Here is a 21,324-nt window from a genome sequence, read left to right on the forward strand (position 1 = left end):
CGGAGGGGTCGAAAGCCGAGAGAGAGGCACACAAGGCTGGTGATGAATTGGGATCTTAGCAATGCTGCACAGTGGGTGCGGCACCTCGTGTTCTTTTCTTTTCCAAGATTTTTGCATTCCTCTTTCTTTTGTTGCAGACATCCAGTAGCCAGCTGCAATTGTTACAGCCAGCGGCGTCGAAACATTGTAGTAAGCAGTGTAATTTACCATACAACACACACACAAAAGTTAACAGTGCCACAGCTGCTCATTGTTACGTCAGAGTATTGCAAAACCAGCAATGCTGTGAGTGAGTTCGACAGTACGTCTTTCTGTCTAATTAAAATGTTTCAGCGTTTGTCCCCTTTGCATTTTTCTTACAAACTGGTTATAACAATGGAATTTTTCTTGGCACGAGTAGTCTTATAGGTTGGTTCAACTGTATATTTAGATGCATGTAATATGAGGAGCGTAAGTAAGAAAACTACTTTCGGGTATCTTATGTACCATAATAAAAGACAGAGAATGGCACACGTCCCCAGACGCCAATGAAACACGACACGAATGGTCAAATAAAAAATTGATTTGCCTAAATCAAGACAATTCACATTAGACTACCTACAAGTGAGCTAAAGTGACAGTACAGCCCTTGCACAACAGCAGCAGCTCACCTACAGCAACATCATTTGGAACAACACTCGCTTCCATCATTCTCGCTTGAGACTACGATAAGTGTTGTTCCTTACACATTCTGAAGTCCATGACGGTCGAAAAAAAGAAAAAGCCACAGCAGCGTCAAAGGGTGAAGCATTGATGGTGACCACTCGTAATGAGAGTTGCCTCGATGAGTGCTCGCGGTCACAACGCTGGTGTGGCGAAGGGTGCAGGTAGCAGTGTGTGCGCGTACTTGTCCCAAAGCGAATGTTCCATGCTACCGCTCACTTACCATTTCACTATGACATGCCACCAAAATTAAGCAAATCACATGACCTCCAAGACGGGGCACGCAGGTAGACAGCGTGCATCAAGGCTTGCCCTCGCATTAACATAGGAAGGAAAGCCTTTCTCCATGCTCCCATCCGCGGCACATTCCATGACCGCCAATGCACAGGCACAGCGTGCAGGCAACACCAACCAAGGTGCAGGCCGCACATGTGCCACCCCACTGCATGGCCACACTGCAGTGATGACGTGAGCACTTCTCGAGCATTTGTATGGATAGCAATAAAATAGTGCACCAATTGACTTGGAATGACCATTTGGTGCGCATATTACTTACCAAGGTGGATCAGTCATTCTGATCATCTGCTGCAGAGCACAAAGCCGTGGGTTAGATCAGCAGCCACATTACGTTGGGGGCCGAATGAATGCAAGCTTTCAGTGCATGTAAAAGGGGCCCTGAACCACTTCTTGGGCTTGATAAGAAACACATTCTGCGGGCAGCATACGCTGCTGCGAACATCTTGGCCAAATTTTGTAGTCGTGTGTGGCGTGTGAAGTTCACAAGTACAGTGCGAAGTTACCTTTCTCTCAAACACCCTCCTTTTAAACAAAGGCCTTCTCACCCAATCCGAAGCTGCAAGCAACTGGCACATGTCGCATGCAAGATTCCCATGGGTGGTTCCTATCAGACAATAGTTACCAGGGCAGGCCGCAGGCTCATGTTACTCGTGCATCTAGTGAACGTATGCACCTGGGAAATGCTATTCCCATGGAGCAGCAGTGTCTGGCCAACCCCTTCCATGTCGATAGAAAAGGTTGTTGACGTTATGGCTCTTTCGTTGCCGTCTTCCTGCTGTTCTGACACAGAGCAAGAAACTGAATTTTCATTAAATGTAGCAAATATGACCTCTGTTTCCCGACAATGTTAAGAGGTGGGGTTGCTACTGGCAGGTCCAGCGGCTCAGGTACAAGATACACAAACTGGCAGCCAACATGAGTACCATCAACGAGCAGTTATACGCATTATTAATGTAGGCACACTATCGAAAACCAACCGTAATGCTTTGGGTCAATAATGTACATGTCGGCAGAAACACTGTGCACTTGAATTGGTTGCTTTTTATACATGCATGTATTATGGGTAGATCACAATGATTGTTTCAGGTTAGCCTCAGATTCAAATTAAAAATTTCGAGTACTATTACTCATACTTCAAGGTTGTCACACCAAACTAACCAAAACTACCCAGAGGTGAATTCCACAGACACTGCAACAGATTTCAAACACAGTGCTGCGCCAGCAGCAAACCATATTTATTATTTAACTTACAAAGCAAAAGCTGCAAATAACACACTTATTCTTATGTTCTCAGTAGCAGGATCGTCACGACAGGTTCAAACTTTCAAGATCCAGAACAGTGTTCTACTTAGAATCAGAAGTCTTGTCTTGACATACGCCTCGTACTGCTTTTAAGAATTCCAGTGCCTTGCAAGCCTCTGCGATCTCCTTCTTCAATGATGAAATCCTAAATATAACAGATGAAGATAAGAAGATAAAAAGCTTCCCAGGAGGCTTCTAAGAGCAATGTCAACTTCAGTTAGTGATAGGTCAGATACTTTACTATTCTGCATAGTCTAGCCTCCAGAATAGACACAACACAAATATAACAGGGACAAACCAGTCTTCGTTTTTCTTTTTTATTCATGTCCTGCCATGTTGCAAACATATTGTCAATGTAGTCCCCACCTTTGCATTCTTTTTTATTCAAAGCACCAAGCCGAGTCCATTTCAATCAAAAGTACTATCTTAGCCACAACTGGTGCTTTTTGAATGGTATTATACACTGCTCTCAGAGACATCATATGTACTAGGGTGTGTTCATAGCAGTTGGGTGAGGATGCCTGGGACTTTAATGCAACAGCATTAAGGGTCCCGTGTCGCAGAAAATCTGGCGTTGGCGTCCGGCATCCAGCATCAGACATTTCAGCAAAAAGAATTTCAAGCCATGCATACCCAGGCCCTCCATGTGGTGCAAGGAAGTTATTGAACTAATTGAATTTCTCAAGCTAAAATATGTAGAAAAATTGTAACGTATGACTTACAACCTACAGACATTAGTGTCAGATTGTAATTTGAATATAGGAGAAAACATAATTCTGTTACTTGAAAACTCAAACACATCCCTTTTGCAGCGTTTCTACCATTCATAGACCAGCCACAGCATCTGCCATTTGCACCCGCTAGCACATCTTGGAGGCCACGGAGCCCGGTTCCTTGCAATACCTTCAGATGGTGCTTGCGTCCGCCGCATCGCGATGCACGCAAGCAGCCGTGTTTCTACCAGAAAAGCCCGCCTTCGTCCATAGCACTTGCCACCTGCGTTACCTGGTGTAAACATTACAATTACACACGCTCCAGTTGACAGGAAGCATGAGAAGCAGTAAGGGATCTTTGAATGCCATCACGTTCCACTCTTAAAGTGGAGCTTAAGCTTCTTCCGAATTTTTCCTTAAATTCTCATTGAAAGACAGTACTGGAGTCAGGGGGTGCTGATTATTTAACGAGAAAAAGGCAATGCTTGTTTTGCAAAAAAGAAAGGCACGTTTCTTAGGTAAAGAAATATGAAAAATGTCCTCTCATACAGACGAGACCAAAGAAAGGTGAGAAAGTCCCGTCTATTGTGCTTCACCACCGTCAAATATACATCACTAATGGGACCCAAAACTCTACTCTTCTAAGTCCTCTCAGTGCTCACTGCTTTTAACAAAGCGCTATTTTCAAGATAAATAATTATATATTACTACGGTCTTGGAAATAATAAGTGAGAATATGTGTAAACAGCACTCGTCTGACAATAGATCCCAAATATGCAACACCTTGCAATACTCAGATTTCATGTATTTTCCCCTCTACACGTCTACACAGCAAACCCCCTGGAAGTCTTAAAACCATGGGGAATTTTATAGTCAGACTTTCAAGATAAGGTAAATTTTGATGCTCTGACTGTGCATAGAGAATTTATAGGCCTGTAACGTATAAACATTTTTTTCATTTTCCCATTCTATATACTCTTTGCCTCAGGACCAAGAATTTTTATGTAACCTGTAATAGGTGTATATGTATAATAGTTCTTGACATTGCATGAAGCGTCATGTTTTTCTGTCTGCACGACTCTTTAAAATCTTTTTTGAATTTTTAGTGGGGCTATAGCTGTGCACATTGACTGCTTGCTTTAGTGTTTCTTTGGCCACCTTAATCACTGCTTAAATACACTAAATCTTCTGCGATACTCACACAGTCGTGCCAACTTTATCATTTGAAAAATACGACAGTGAAAGTGAAGAAATGTTAAAATTTGGTGCAAGAGAGTAATATTACTTGATCGTTCATAATGTTGACTGTTTAAAAATATTCGCAGACTTTCTTATGGTGGGATGCTGTGAACAGCCACTCTGTTTCATACATTACCAGCAACAATGGCCTGCACTGACAGCAAGCAGAAAGATTTATTAAGTGTACTGTATTAATAAAATATTCATGTAATGGCTGTCGAACATTTGTTTGCCAGTATACACTGGTTGTTTTAAGTTCATGTTGCTGATGCACAGGTAGGCCTGCATAATCAAGGGGTCCGAAAAATTGGACAATTAAAGTTGCGCAGTAAATGCATTCGTCTTCTTTTTTAAGTTAATTTGCCCTAAAATATGTACGCAAACGAAAAATCATTAAATATTTTCGTCAATACGACAATCATAAATGTGTGCTCAAGATCAGCCCTTCTACGAAAATCATACAATTTTGCAGGTATGCTGACGCTATAAGCAGCGCACTGCAAATTGCATGTGATCATGGGCTTTCACAAGCTACTGGCCCAACCGTTTTCCAGTACACTATCTTTTTGTTGTGTTAACAGCAAGTTAAATTAAATAAATGGGTGATCTTTCTGCAATAGCCTCATACAAAGCGCTCCCACATTGTCAGAGGGCTAACAGCACTCAGGCACACTTTTCAAATATTCGCACAACTCTGTGCCAAGAGCACACATGCTCTTGATGGGCATGTATGATCGCTTGTCACAAGACAGCAGTGGTTCAAGTGAGAAAACACTACCAGTTCAACATTAATTACATTTTCAAATGAAGTACACTCTTTCCTAACTTTTAGGATGATCATTGAGCAGGTTCATCTAGATCAGGCACAAGCTTAGGGTAAAAAAATGATAGATACAAAAATTTAACATTAATGGAAAATTGCTACGACCACAAAACATTTATGTGCGTGTTCTTTGTGTGTGTTAAAGAAACACTAAAGAGACTACACTGTTGTAAAAATGTCACACTGAACTTGTCACTGAACCAAAATGACCAAAATGCAAAAAATACTTTGCAATCAGTGACATCACGCTGACATGCCCACCCTGGTGTTTCGGCATGAAATTCGAAAATGACATTGACCGTCAATTTCTCTTTCAATAATCAGCCCATTATACTGTGAAATCAACAATAGTAGAGTTCTTCAAGAATACTTTATCAATCAAAACCGATTGTTTCTTTTAAGTGCTTTCCTATTTATTTAGATGTCCGTTTAAGCGTTAAAAACAACAGTAAAGAGTGACGAGAAAATTCAATTTCAGCAAAATTTGCAGAAAACACTTCTGGTAGAAAGGCCACTTTATGATTCTGCATGTAAACAAAATGTGTTTTGAATACAAAACCATTAAGAGAATTAACTCCTCTACTGCATGAACTTGTAGCATAGAATTGGGCAGCCCACATTGCAAGTAGCACATGAAAATACACAGTGGACCACTTGACTCTTGGCTGAGTGTGCTCAGGAACCAAGAAAATTCCGATTATGAGGTTCCCACATTTTAGTTTCCTTGTGTTATGGATGCAATCAGCACAACAAAAAACATTACAAAATGAAATATTCAAGCTTAAAAGCAAGCAATTTGCTTGTAGATATCAAATCAGCTATTCCTTGGCTCTCTTCCCACTAAAAAAGCTCATAAACGGGCCACTAATACATACCGTAAAAAATAACTAATCAGTTTTATTGTCCATCAAGTCCCAGACGATGCCCAGCTGATCTCTACCTTTTGCCTCACCTGCCCCACAAGTCAGGTTCTGATAATAAGGACGCGGTGCACATGAGAACACAGGAGCCCACAATGCCTGCATTTCATGGAGCTTTTCAAAGAAATGCCTCTCCTCCGGTGGCTGTTTGAAATGCCTCTCTGGACAGACCTGGTCTATTTCAAAGCACGGAGTGCAACAGGAGCGAGCATTTCCTTACCTGGACAGCTCCTGTCCAGTGACCATGGTCCCTTTAGCAAATTTCCTGTGCACCTCCGACGCATCAGCAAGAGCCAGGCACTTTAGCATTCTACCATTCTCAGCCATCGCCAACAGACTTGAGCGCAGCATCTCTGCAATGACAAAACAAGAAAGAGTAAAGAACACGAAGTGCAACAAGAATGATGGTACCCACAGGCGGCCAATACAGTCGAACAACGAGAAGCTTTGCTTACTCCGACAATCACCTTTAATAGTTTCCTTTTTCTTTTGTTCCAACATCCCCGATCTTTCGCTCTTTCTCGAGTTTCCTTGCCTCTCCCAAGTTAGGTTTATTCCCGTGTCACCCTGACATGACTAGAGTTTCATAACCAACACTACCAGAAGCCCAAGTGGTGCTTCATTTGCACAACTAGTACAGCAGATGATGTGTACAGTACCAACACGTGGTCGCTAACTTGGCCTAAGCTCTGCGGAGTACGTGCTTGTGCTTTCTCTTAAACATTCAAGTTCATCGCATGTTCGTACCGTAGCATTTATTTATGCTAATGTAATTCTCGTGGTTTAAAACTACTGCAGTTTTTGCATAATTCTGTGTCATACAAGAAAACTTAAAATGAGGCTAAACAACAACACCAGATCAGTTTAAAATGGTAATCTTTCAAAACACAATTTTCAATACTTGTTTTAAAAGGCTTGGCTGATAGCCATAGAAAATTGAGACCAAGCTTGCCTTTCTGAATTTTGCACCAAATTTTTGGCATCATTAAAGGCGCCCTGAAACGCTTTTCCATCTAATCATAAAAAAGTCACAATTTCTCCCGAAAGGCAAAGCATCGACTGCGATAGCAAGTTAGGAGACAGCCATAATAAGTAAGGATAGTAGTTTCACTTGTGATATAACATTGTAAACACATACTTATCAAGTAAATTGACAAGCACGGTCTAAGTTAGCACAAGCAAACATGCACACATCACACTCAATGACCGCAGACAGTCGCAGTCAAAACGCTGACATGAGGAAGCGTGGCAGCAGCAGCGAGCAAAGTGACCTTCATGCAGTCTATCGCTTCAATGCAAAACTGAGTGGCGAAAACACAGCAGATGCTAAGCTGGGAGCCGTCGGCCCACCTAAACACTGCCTCCAAAGCAGATCGTTTTCAAGATAAAGCCCACGCAACCGTGCATGGCCTCACCGTACGAAATTGCTGCCGAAGTACATCGCCATCCTTACCTCACTTCCACCCAGTTCCTTGCACACAACAGAAGACGTGTTTCCTCCACTTTCCTCCCTTGCGGACGTGAGATTAAGCCATGATTGTCGGCTCACGCTCATACGTTTTCACTCGCACATACAACATACGGCATGCAGTGACGGTGTTATCGCCCTTGGGCATTACAGTCGCTGACCGTTTATTCGGACCTCACAGGGACTGCGGAAATGTCCGAATAAACAGGTGTCCGAAAAAGCAGATGAAGAAAAAAAAATGAAATCCTTTATTTCCACGCACTTATTCGGGCTCGGCAGTAGGCTTGAAGAAATCGTGAAAGCGCCGTTGCACGCGTTTACGCACGTCAGATAAGCCTGAATCTCGGAGAGGGTCGTACGGTCACTATAGGCGGCTGCAAGCACAGTCACTGCTTGTGCACACTCCGAATGCGACAGCAGCGTAGCACATGGTGCGACAAACGGAAAATTTTCAGGTATATGGAGTTGCCGAAACCCATTTAAGAGATGAGGAAGAGCCACCATACATTGCGGGATACACCTGGGTTGGGTGCAACAGAAAAAGGAAAGAACGCAGAGGAGGAGGCCTTGGGGCGCTACTGAAGGGACAGGACTGGGAAAGGGTAAGGGAGAGCTGCAGCGAGCACATGTGGCTCAAGGGCACCGTAGGGAATGTTGAGACAATCCTGGGAGTTGTGTATCTAAAAACGGGGAATGAGTCGAAGGAGGAGAATGCAAAACATTTCAAATGTATGGCCAAGGACATCAGGGAGTTAGCTATGAAACGGGAGATAATCATCCTAGGGGACATGAATGCACATTTGGAATACTTTGACGGGGCAACAGATGCAACAGGGCAGATGTTAGTGGATTTTTGTGAGGCTCATGATTTTGTGATAGTTAATACTGAAATTAAATGCGATGGGAAAATAACATGGGAAAGAAATAACACCCACTCGACAATCGACTACTGCCTAATGTCCCACAAGCTGTATGAACGGTTGGGATGTATGGAAAGTGATGAGGAAGGTACAAAAAGCCTGGGGAGTGATCACAAACGAATCAAAATCAGTTTTGGAAGGACAGTACCACTGGTAGAAACTAAAGAAAGGAAAGGTATGAACAAATTGAATGACAGGCAGCTACAAGTGGTAAAAAACATTGATAGAATGGCATCCAAGCAACCGCAAAGGGCATGGACATACGACGAGTTAATAGGTATGTTTAAACGAGAGCTAGAGAAGGGACAGATTAGGAAACTAGGAAGTAAGCAGGGAAAATATAAACTGAAAAGCTGGTGGGACCGAGAAGTTAAGGAGGCCATAGAGCAACGCAAAGATGCGTGCAGAAAACACAGAGCAGCGAAGAAAAGGGGAGCCACACCAGAAGACGTGGAGACAAAATGGGAGGATTACCTTGCAATGAAAAGAGAAGCATTGGCATTAATTCAAGCCAAGATAGCAAAAGTTGGGGTACAGTGGATGTTAGAGATACGAAAAAAAGACAGAAATGCCTCTTAGAAATTTTGGGAACACATTAGGCAACAGAGTAAGAAGACAGAGGTGGTTCAGCACTCACTGACCACACCAGAAGGAACAAAGGTAGAGGGAGAGGAAGCTCAGGAATATATTAGGTTAACAATAGAAGCAGCATTTGCAGAGCCAGTGGGTAGCGAAATGGAGAACAATGACAACAGCGGGACAGAATTAGAGGAGGAGTACAGAAGGATAACAAGTAAGGAATGGGACAGAATTTAACACAAGGTCCCCGTGGGAACAGCGACAGGACCTGACGGCATACCTATGAAATTGATAAGCATATTAGGCCAGAAAAGTAAATTAAAATTACGACAACTTATTGAACAAATAGTAGTAGGGGGAGGTGTTCCACATGACTGGAAATCAAGCAGAATGATATTAGTTTACAAAGGTAAGGGAAGCAAGGACAACATTAAATCCTACAGGCCAATAACTATCACATCAGTCATATACAGAGTAGCAATGCAGATGGTGAAGGAGAGAATGGAGGAATGGGCAGAACGTGAAGAGATCTTGGGAGAACTGCAGAATGGATTTAGAAGGAACAGAAGGCTAGATGATAATTTATTTGTTATAACACAGTGCATAGAGATAGCGACAGCCAGGCAGAAACCGCTATGGATAGCTTTTTTAGACATTAGAGGAGCCTATGATAATGTAAACCGAGAAAAGTTATGGAGCCAATATGGTCTAGATAGAAAGATGATTGAGTTCCTACAACAAGTTTATACAGATAATGAGGTAGAGATAACATGGGAGGGGGAAACTACAAAGCCAGCTAAAATAAGAAGAGGTCTCAGGCAGGGCTGTCCATTGTCACCTCTGCTTTTTATGATTTACATGAGCCAAATGGAAGAGAGACTAGAACAGAGCACAATAGGAACTGACATAAGCTATATGCTGGAAGGGCAGAAGGTAGCTCAAGTACTAGCCGAACTGATGTATGCAGATGATATTGTACTGCTTGCTGACACCCGAGTAGGGCTACAGGAACTAATGAGCATATGTGGAGAGGAGGGAGAAAAATTGGGACTGCAATTCAGAATAGAGAAGTCTGGGATAATAGTATACAATAAAGAAAGCGGGGAACCATTGGAAATACAAACCACTAAGATTGATCATGTTGAAAAATACAAGTATTTGGGCATATGGCTAAATGAGGGCAAAAAGTACTTGGAAGAACAGGAAAAAATTATGATTGAAAAAGTGAAAAGGAACTCAGCTGTAATGAAACACAAGGCACTTTGGAACTATAATAGGTACGAGGTGGTTAGGGGCGTATGGAAAGGGATTATGGTACCTGGCCTCACATTCGGAAATTCAGTACTGTGCATGAAATCGGAAGTTCAGGCATGCATGGAAACGAGACAGAGAAGTGTACGCAGGTTGGCCTTAGGAGCACACGGGAAAACCCCTAATGAGGGAGTGCAGGGGGACATGGGATGGACGTCATTCGAAGGTAGTGAGGCAATAAGTAAACAAAAATTTGAACAGAGACTCCCAGCACTGGAGGAAAAAAGGTGGGCAGGAAAAGTGTGCAAATATCTGTACATGAAAAGTTTGAACACAAAGTGGACACTCAGAACGAGGAAGCTGAGGAACAGATACCTACAGCCGAGGCAGGGGGTCCAAAGTGGTTCTAGTGTGGGAAAGGAGGTGAAGGAGACGGAAAGAAAAATGTGGGAAGAAAGAATGCTCGGAAAGCCAGCGCTATCAATGTATAGGTCACAAAAACAGGAGATTAAGAGAGAGCTCTTATTTGATAACTCGCGGGGCAGCTCACTATTATTCGAAGCTAGGACGGGGGTTTTGAGAACGAAAACATACAGGGCTAAATTTGAAGACGTGGACCTTCGGTGCACAGCTTGCGGAGCCGAAATGGAGATCACTGAGCATATAGTGCTGAGATGCACAGACCTTCGCCCGACTCTGGCAGAGGGAACAGTGGCAGATATGGAAGGGGCATTAGGTTTTCCTGGGGAACGAGGGCAAACAGACGAGAAAAGAGTGGCAGTAACGAAGGGGAGGCTGGAGGATTGGTGGAGGAAGTCAAGGGATAGATAATACCATAAATCGGGGAGCTAATGTTTCCTCTACTGTTTTAGACAGTTATTTTGGGGGAGGAGGGGAGTGAAAACTAGGTTAAGGAAAAGAGGATATAAAGAAAGGAAAAAAAGAATAATAATAAAATAGGAGGGGGAGCAAAAGGCTAGGTGGCGCCAGCCACCGCCCGTTACAAAGGGTATAGCCGCCATCCATCCATCCAGTGTCATCTTCCGACTCGGAGTCATCGTCCGGCGGTGCAGCAGAAACCTGACGAATGATCTCGCCGTCGTCGAGTTCTGCGCATGTCAGTACAGCAGTGTCAGCACCTGTGAAACTGTCAAATGAGACGGTGTCCGGAATCGCAATGCAACCACTGCGCAGGTTTCGGCAGAACATTTTCCGCGTCAGTAGGGAGCACATCAGAAGGCGACAAATCTGCCTCCCGGCACCCGCTTGCCGGCATTCCCCAGCGCAGTCTGCGCGGGCACTGTCAGCGCCAGTAGACACACTTGACGCAATGTTTCCGTACGCCGCGTTGTATCACCGAAACCTCAACACAGCCCACAAAACAAACACCACCGTGCCAAGACCCGTCACACAAACAAAAAACGTGGCCAACTCGCAGCGTCGTGCGCGAAGAAACAAATCAACTGCTGGATTGTCTTAACATGGCTTACTAAGCTGAAACCGGAACTGCTATACAGCCACTCTATCTAACCAGGCAGAAACGATCATAGAGTTTCTCACTACAACACCTAGAGGGTAATCTGGCGCCACCATCTATGGGAGTTTCTTAAGGGGGCACCGTGCCGGCATGGGAATGACGGTATATGTGTCTGCGAGGCTCGTGTTGGCGGGTGTTGCAAGAGGCTTCGTCTGAAACGTGGATATGGCTACGCAAATAACGCGTTCTCAAAGTAAAATCTCCATAAAATGTTTCCATTCACGTATATTACATCTTTACTCACCCACGATGCATGACCAAGCGAAGAAAAGCAAGAACAGACGACCAACTGTTTCAAAGCGAGCGCGAACCTTGTCGTCTGTCCTCCAACTTTAGCGGCCCGCTGATACTTTTTACGTTACATGTGGTCGTACTCACAATAATAGGTTCTCATAGTTAAACAAAACATGTTTTCGCGTAATAATAAAACTAAAACGGTTTTTCACGTGCTGTTCTAGTAGAGAATGAATCATTGTGACAGACGGAACGGTACTTGCCAAGCGCGTCTTCAAGGTGTCCTGTCTCTACGAGAACGATGCCAATCCGAATCCACAATATACCGGCATTCCCATGCATACCACAGTGCAGCAGCGCCAGATTTCCCTCTAGGTAATGTAGTGAGAAACTCTATGGAAACGATGATGATGAACGGGGATTTCCAGTAGCGCCACTTCGTGGGGCAGCAAGGAGGCTCCGTTCAAAACAAAACTGGCGTTCAGCAAGTCAAACCATGCACCGGTCAGAGTCGGTGCTCTCGATCGAGTTGGCTTAAGGCTGGCTCAAGGAGTGTCCGAAAAATCAGACGAGAGGTTGCAAGGTGTCCGAACTTTCGGCACTTGTTATGCATTAGGGACTATGGGGAGAATGGCGGTGCCGCGAAGCTGACCGAATAATCGGGCATGTCCGAATTTTTGGAGTCCGAAAAATCAGTCGGCGACTGTATACGGATCATCATAGCAACGCTCACAATGCGATAAAATGGCTTCACTAAAGGATGTCATTTTGCAAACCCCCATGCCAGAAAAATTTTTCAGATCCTTCAACTATAAGTAACGTTATCGCACCAATACTTTGCTTTCTCTTTTGGTCTTCACTTGCATGCAGGAAGCTACACCGCAGCGAGGTCAATAGGGCAAAGCCCCCCCCCCCCTTAGTGTCGTGGCTGTGAAAGGGCTTGTCGCTGCAACCCGTGGCGGCTGCAGTGACTACGCTATGCAGCACGCCTCGGCAGAAACAATTATGCGTAATTGTCATGTGTAGACCAGCAGTGCGAAGATGAAATTATTGGCTGTCTTTTTATATTCTGTCTTTCCCAGATCGTAGACATACAAGTTTCATTTATGTAACTCAGAATTGGCAATTATGTGTTACTGAGAATGGTCTCCCTATCTCAACACTGTCAAAATCCATCAAGTCATGGAGGGCTGGTGTGGGAACTTCAAATCAGGTGTCGCCACCTGTCTTTCAACGAGAAGACTCATACAAGGCACTTTGCGGTATGTATGCAAGTAGGTTCCTGTGTCGCATTGTTTCGGGACTCTACAATAGAAGAAAAATTTAGCATCTAATGGTGGGATCGAACCTTGGCATTAAAACACAACAACCTGGTGTTAAAAACATAGGCCACACTCGCGCACATATTTCTTTCATGCCGATGGAAACTAGCTCTTCCAAGCACAAGCGAGAGCCCTCACGCGCGTGTGCTCGTCCCCATTTGATGATGGGGAAATACCACTGTCATTTGTGTGCATCATGTTGCATAACAGCAAGTGCTACATATTACCATACTAGAGCATACAAGTACCAACATGTACTATCGGAAATTTCCTTACTATATAGGGAAATAATTTTCATAAGATTCCAAGCACAATGTGAATAGTGGTGCACATGCTCGGATGTGTGCGACCGACAACTATGCTGGCCACTATTGTAGCTTAAGTGTTGCATTTTTACTGGGCAAAGAAACTTGAGAAGGCAAGGACCGTGAAATGAGCAATGGCGCTCAGTGAAAAGTGCCAGGCACGACGTTAAGAGCAGGAAGTTGGTGGTGTGGATAAGAGAGCAAATAGGGGTAGCCAGTGTTGGGCAGTGTCGATGAAGCTACAGGTAATTTAGATACTATCTTAGATACTCTTTGGGTACCTTGTATCTATCATGATACATCGGGCAAGGCATGGATCAGTATCTGTATTTCCGATACATGTACATGAAAGAATGCATCATGTATCTTAAGATACAAGATACTGCTTAAAAATTAAATTACGGGGTTTTACGTGCCAAAACCACTTTCTGATTATGAGGCATGCCGTAGTGGAGGACTCCAGAAATTTTGACCACCTGGGGTTCTTTATCATGCACCTAAATCTAAGTACATGGGTGTTTTCCCATTTCGCCTCCCATCGAAATGAGGCCGTTGTGGCCGGGATTCGATTCCCCGACCTCGTGCTCAGCAGCCCAACACCATAGCCACTGAGCAACCACAGCGGGTAAGATACTGCTGTTACAACATCACCATGAGAAACTATAAGCCTTGGCTGAACCCCACTTCTGAAGCTGATACTGCTGCCACTAAGCCACCTGAATAAAACTAAAGGCAGCGACATTCCTTTATCTTTCTGCCAGAGCCCTGAAGCAATGGCAGGCAGTGAGGTCTATGCATCCCCATTGGTGGAGCAGATTGACGTGGTGGTGCCTGCACCACCTCGACAAACACAAGTGCGCTAACGTCAGCGCGCAGCCTACATTTTCTTTTCTTTTTAGTTGCGTCGGTGCCATGACACTTGCTCGTAGCCACTGTACTGCAATGCGTACACCAATGCATGTGGCATATTTCCCGCAAATTAAGACGACGCTATAATGCCGTTACCAAAGTTTCTCTTGCGTGGTGCTTTGTTATGAAGTCTGAAGAATACAAGAATAGGGTTGCTTTGCATCTAGTGGCTTTCACACATCAGTGATCTGAAGGATCTTGTGGATTAAGTTTGACTGTTTTGAACAAAAGAGTTGATGCTGATTCCAAGTATACAAGGTATTCAAGGTATTTTGTGAACGTGACTGTCGCAAGCACCGAAAGCAATTTTTTAGACTGTCACATGATAAGAATTCTGTGAAATATGATTAAGCTACGAACCTGCAAATTACGGATGGTCTAGTGCTTGTTTATATGTCATGAAAGTGAAATTTTGTAACTATTAGTGGTGCCATACGATACGATACGAAAGAGCCTTTCTATTTTACTTGGGCATATTTTTATTTTTTTCAGCTCAACCTTAAAGGGCCCCTCACCAGGTCTGGCCATTTTGAGCCGACAAGCACAATGCATTCAATGCACGCTAATGTTCGTGTATGCTAAGTATTACATCGCTATGCACTGCAGAAAGAGCTGAAATTTCAAACCGAACGCCGTTTGCCCTTCTCCTCGTGGGCGCCGCACTCCCAGCCGGACAGTCGACTTATAGCACACAAGTGCGCCTACATACATCACACTGTTGTGACGTCACTTGTTCATGCTCTATGAACCGCTTGTGTCTGCCTCAGTATTTGCATAGCACTGACTTATAACGCTAGTCAGGTGTTTTAATGCACAGTGCGTAATATAGTGTGCTGCGTAGCAAAAAATGAAGGCAAGGCCCATGATGTATGCATCACGCGATCCTCAAGCTCCGGTATAGGAGAATGCAGGGAAGGAATTTCGCTTGCGGAGGCTAGACAGTACAAGTGGAGAGAGTCTCTTGGCAGTGGCCCTCGCCTCCTAAAATCATGGGTTCAGGGCACTGAAATATTTCTATCTCCACTATTAATAAACTAATTAAAAAAATTATTGCTGCAGAATGCTCCCTAGATGGCACATAACAGCTTCCAGCATATAACTTGCGGGAAAGGGGCGGTCCCTCAGTCCATGCCACAAGGGCCCAGTCCTGGCCGGCCGCGCCCAAGAGCGTCCAGCCGTGCCTCGAACCACTGCCAGCGCTCACAAGATACCTTGTCCTCTACTTCCTGGACTGCTGGCTCCGATGCCCGAGTTCCGATAATGCTGGTGGCTTCTATGATGATGATGGTGGAGTTCCCATAAACCACTATTTGCTATGTGGCCTGGTGAGGAGCCCTTTAAATTTTTTACTGTTACAAATCACCAGGTAATCGGAGCTATAAGTGGCAGTAGTATGAATAGCGTCAGTATCCTGTGATGCTTTGTGCCACTACAGTACGTACGAAACATTTTTGGGCTGGAGAAGCTTCCCCACAGAAAAAAAAATCGTAAAAGGATTGCATGTTAATGAACATGCCACTAACAAATGCGTTGCGCCAGCAGATAAGTAGAATATGTAAGGTCATTGCAACTTTATGTGCTGTCTGTATACACAATGCATAAAAAAAAATGTCACTACCAGCATTGTTGCTGCTGTACATCTGCCCAGTGATCCGGTATTGCATAAACTGCGATATGAATTAGGGTTTATGGACAACGTAAAACTTCACAGCGGTATCTGCATTACAGTGCAGAGAGGCTTCTTATTGACCTTGTAATCAGATGGCGACCCACCAGCTGGTTGGCAAGCAGAGCAGTGACAGGACAATTAGGTGGTGTGACAAAATTGGGAAATTTATAGGCATAACTTCGAATGAGCTAGCGGAAGGCAAGGTTAATTGGAGACCACTGGGAGAGGCCTTTGTCCTGCAGTGGACATAAAGCATAGGCTGACGGTGATGATTTTTATCTTGCACAAGTTCACCCAATAATAAGCTAGATTCCTAACTAACAGTTTGACAGTGTTTACCTTTTCACCGCCGCTACAATGTGACAATATATTAAGCTATACTCGTACTTTAAACCTCCAAAAAGCTTGATTGGTGCATTTCTGCTACCACAAAGCTCTCGTGCAGATGTGAAGCTCATGCAAACACATGGACACATTTCTTAACTCAAATTCCGTCCCAAGAGCAAAACAAAGAATGCTTTAAAAAAATATATCCGCATAGTTCACGCAGTTCCCGATCAGGCTAAACCCTCAAATGCAATGCCTCCAACATGCACTGGAATAAGATTTGCTTACACTGATGGCTGCATCGGAACAGATGGACAGCATGCAAAGCGAAAACAAAGTAGGCAAAAGGAGGAACTACCTCTAGTGGTAGGCTTGGCATCTCTCATGACCACAACACCAGCAACCAAGTGCTTCCTGTTCTGTTTAGCAAAATCTTCCTTCAGGTTGCCAATGTCACCATGTGTTCTCTGCAATGTCAACAAAACAGTAACGTGCATGAACAGTGATGCCACTGGTGAGGTACACTCATCCTGTTCGCCAAGGTGCTAGTTTCCGCATTTACAGAGTTTAACAACTCTAACCTTTCAACTAGGCAGCTTTCAAATGACAGTAAACCCTACACAGATGCCTGCAAAACAGGCATCCCCAGACACGAAGGCTTTCACCTCTATTGTTAGTTTTTTTTCTTACACATTTAGTTTACATCTAAATGAACATGAAGCTTTTACGAGAGATATTCTAAACTAAAAGAACTCTACTATGTGCCCTGCACGTAAAAAATATTATACTTGGCAAGTGTGCAGTTTAGAAAACAAACAAAACTTAACACGATACTACAGTTGGACTCGAAACACCAGACCTTGCGCCACTGACATTATTGCGACCTCATGACAAAAAGCAAAATTTGCTGACGTCAGGTAGCAATAACGGGATGCTCTGTCTCACTATCTCAATGCAGTGCAGTCCAACAAGAAGCCTTGTCGTTTGATCAGGGAAGTGAACATGCGGCTGTGTTGTCTGCTGGCGGGAGCAGATAATGTATGCTTGCGCTAGAGATGTCCCCTAGAGACCATATTTCCTTGGAGCAGTAATAAATACGTTCTTTTTTCATGTTTAAAGGACTGCCAAATCCAGGTGATTGAGGGGTCCTTTAAACAAATGAGTGAGATCACTCACTTGCCTTTGAGCTCCGATTGTTTTACCCAGTACAACGTCGAACATGAGGCTCTCCAGAGAGCATTGAACCAGCTGGACCCTAGAGCATTTTCGGAAATGAAGATCCTTGGGCCATGCCCGTATGCGTCGATGGCACAGAAATCCACGAAAGCGTTGTTGAAGTACCTGAAGTCGACAGGTCTTGGCAACTGTGTGTATACTCGGTGCAAACCTTCAAATATGCACGAAACTATGCTCTATCTCCTCTCTCTCTTTCGTCCCTATGCCCATTCCCCCACTGCAGGGTAGCAAATCGGACATGCGTCTGGTTAACCTCTCTGCCTTTCCTCTTCTATCTCTCTCTCTGATTGTTTTAAAGGCCCTTTACCGCCCCTGACATTACCGAATTCGTAAGTGTCCCGAGTGACTTGAATTATTAGTTTGATGCTTTGCACCAACTATTGCAGCTTCCTTGGAAAATATTTTGCCAGCATCTCAAGTGAAATGAATAAGCGGCCACTTTCATGCACGGCAAAGTCCCTGGCATAAAATAACTGCATTAGATCATCATATTTGCATACTAATAGTATGTATTCAAAGCAGTTATACGAGAACTAAAAAGGTGCACATGTCTGGAATGTGACCGAGATGTGAATGGTTGCGCAGAATGGTACAACGATTCATATTGCAATCGTGCCATACCAACTAGTAACAAAGTGGTGACCTGGGCCAGTTAGCACATGTTAGCAAATAGAGAAAAAACATTGGTAAACATGAAAAACAAGAGAAAGGCTGGAACTATCAACTAAAATTTATTATGGAAGAAAGGCAATTGTACCCTTCAGTAAACCTTCTGGCACATGCACAAACATAAAAAATTTCAAAGTATACAACATCACTTAATCTTGTCATTGTGAGAAGATTAAGTCACGTACTTGGGAATCTGATTATAAATGTTAATTAGTTTCCCTGGTGCAACATCCCTAGCCAAAGTGAATATTCATTACGTGAATAAAAAAGAAAGGCTATTTAAATAATGAACCAAGCCCTGCAGATTGGTCAAGAGTGCTCCGATAGTATTGTCACGTAGTAGTGACGGTGAATAATACAGCGACAAATCTGTGAATGACGAAACTAAGTTTTCATTCGGCGAACTTGGGCTCACAAAAGCAAGTTACACTCAAAGCATTGCGATAGCGACAAACACGGTTGGCGATCGTCGAAATCTGATCTGCCAGTCATGTGCGTCGGCTTTTTACACGAGCCATCGAACATTCCAGAGTAATCGCTGATGCCCGCGTTTCTTACAGAAAGTTTTACACCATTCACGTCATGCATACATTCAATCAGATTACACAAGGTTTGGTGACAACAGACAGCGGATAGAACCATCGATAACATTTGTTAGACAGTGAATAGCGCTAACCCAAAAAAGATAAATATGTCCCTGTGTCAGTATATACTACAGAATGTCTAGCAAATTCATTGTTGAGAATTCTTAGATTTCTTTCAGGTTTTCCATGACTTTCGCAGCAAAAATTCGAGGACCAAAAAAAAATTAGAAGACAACTATTTTTTCAATAGAATTTTTCTAATGTCCAAAAATTGCACAAGCCAGAAGAAAACGCTTTGGGGGAAATTTTCATCTCACACTGGCAGCAGGAAAACTCAAAGTACAGTACACTTCAGTAAATTTGGGACTAGTTAATTCAATCTGGCCAAAGATTCTGGCCGGCGCAAATACATTTCTATGGGAGTAAACTTTCCTTACTTTGACCCTCAAATTGGCCTTCTCCAGATAATTCCAGCTTGGCTGGCCAGCACACACATGCCTTCGAAAACCATATGAACACCACTTCGAAGACTATACGACCAGATGGCATCGAACGAGATCAAGTGAAATTTGTTCAATAGATGAAGCGCCCATAGTGACGGCACATAGGAAGGAATACAGACAGGAAGTGCCTTGTTCTGTCTGTATTCCTTCCTGTGTGCAGTCACTATTGGCCTTTCATCTATTGAAAGCTATGCACCAACTAGCCCCACAACGTGTTTTAAATCAGGTGAAACCTCCGAGGGCATCTCAAATTTCGGCCACTGTTATTATGCACAGGCTGTATGGGGCGTGTGATCATGCCATGATGAATCCAAATAATATTGCGCCTGTAAACAAAGAGCAGTCATCAAGAAAAAATATCGATTAGAATTATGCAAGAGGGCTTCTCCAAAAAGTGTCAGCAACCATTGAAAAATTTTTATTTCAAGCCAAATGCACTAGCCATGAAGTTGACCTCTTCCGGTTTATATTTTAATCGTTTAAAAACTTGTGGCTAACTCCTACACTCAATCAGGTGCCTTCCCAAAGTATCTCTGGCAGAAAAAAAAAATGTTTACTTGCTTGCTGCTAAAATTTCACAAAGCAAGACGACATATGGTGCACAAGAAACATTTTTAAATATTACGCCTAATTTCATGAGTACGGAAAAATTTTGTGGGTAATTTTGAAAAATTGCACTCTGATGTGGACCCCCTATTACTGGTCATTTATTTTTGCCAAATCTAATGCTGAATCAAAAAGTGCAACTTAGGGCAGGTCTGAACATTATGAACTTTAACGCGTAGTTCACAGTCGTATTATTAACTGGTACTGGCATGGCAGTCTTGGACAAACAATTGAACAAATGTGCTTTGTCATGCAACAAACAATACAGAGGGGGAAATGGCGCAGAACTTGGGAAAATGGCACTTTTGCTATGTGTTCTGCTACTAATGTCACGTTGTTGTAGGCCATCTGAAAATATCAATGATAGTTCATTAGACAGCAGGAACCGTAATAACTTCTTCAAGAGAGTTCAGTGAAAGTATTTTCTCAGGCAAGGAAAAAAATTTTTCGAAGTTGGGTTACTGCTCCATCCACCACTGTAATTGATCCACAGTGCAGCTTCACATCAATGCACGTCTTAGTCTGGAGACCCATTGATGTACTGACAGTGCCTTTTCCTATACGAACGCATTGCAGGAGTGCTGGACATGTGGCTTTCACAACACTGGCTGCTGCATTTTTCAACTAAGTGCGGTGCACTCGGAGTAGAAGTTTATGCTATACAATGGAGTTTCTTCGAGAGAATGGACCTTTCTAAATAATGCAAGTTGGTGAACTAGTTGGTACAGGACTTCGAAAACAAACAGGGCAAAAAATGGGACTCAATAGAAAGACAAGACAGAGCGCCGACTACCAATTGAAGGCTCATTTCACACAAGGCGGCCTTTCAACCTTCGAAAAGGTGGAAAAGAGAAAAAACAATATATCAAGAAGCAACTAAAAACCACGAAATCAGGCTAAAAACTAATACTAAGCAAGCAAATTTCGATGTACAATGTGTGCCTTAATAGCACAGGTAAGCGAGTTTTCTATCGCTAAAGGGCAACTTCAGCAATTTTTCGATATCCACTGGTCTTAAAAAAATTTTGAGTATACATTCTTTTTTTCACTCTCATTATCTGTGCCAAACAATATGGCTGCAAGTCATTTAGTTTTCCTGAAAATGAATTTTAAAGATTGGTTGCGTTCTCGACTCAACTTTTTACTGGCCACCCTGTGTTTGTTATGTCAGAGACTACACTGCCACTGTTGCTGAAATCGCCACTGTCT

At 43.3% G+C, this 21,324-nt stretch overlaps 1 protein-coding gene across 2 annotated transcripts in view; it reads right to left on the reverse strand.

Moving 5' to 3' along the window:
* Nucleotides 1-2,198: 2,198 nt before the first annotated feature.
* Nucleotides 2,199-21,324, reverse strand: part of LOC135897583 (uncharacterized) — a 46,064-nt gene continuing 26,938 nt past the window's right edge. The window contains exons 3-5 of one of the 2 annotated variants that reach the window (XM_065426249.1): nt 16,876-16,984; nt 6,217-6,349; nt 2,199-2,446 (exon numbers count right to left, since the gene is read on the reverse strand). In XM_065426249.1, the coding sequence (XP_065282321.1) occupies nt 2,344-2,446; nt 6,217-6,349; nt 16,876-16,984 (345 nt within the window). In that variant the 3' untranslated portion in view covers nt 2,199-2,343. Of the gene's footprint in view, nt 2,447-2,485; nt 3,307-6,216; nt 6,350-16,875; nt 16,985-21,324 lie in introns of those variants that run through there. The other variant, XM_065426250.2, reaches the window with a different exon arrangement.

The sequence above is a fragment of the Dermacentor albipictus genome, unplaced genomic scaffold, assembly GCF_038994185.2.
Source record: "Dermacentor albipictus isolate Rhodes 1998 colony unplaced genomic scaffold, USDA_Dalb.pri_finalv2 scaffold_28, whole genome shotgun sequence".
NCBI lineage: Eukaryota > Metazoa > Arthropoda > Arachnida > Ixodida > Ixodidae > Dermacentor > Dermacentor albipictus.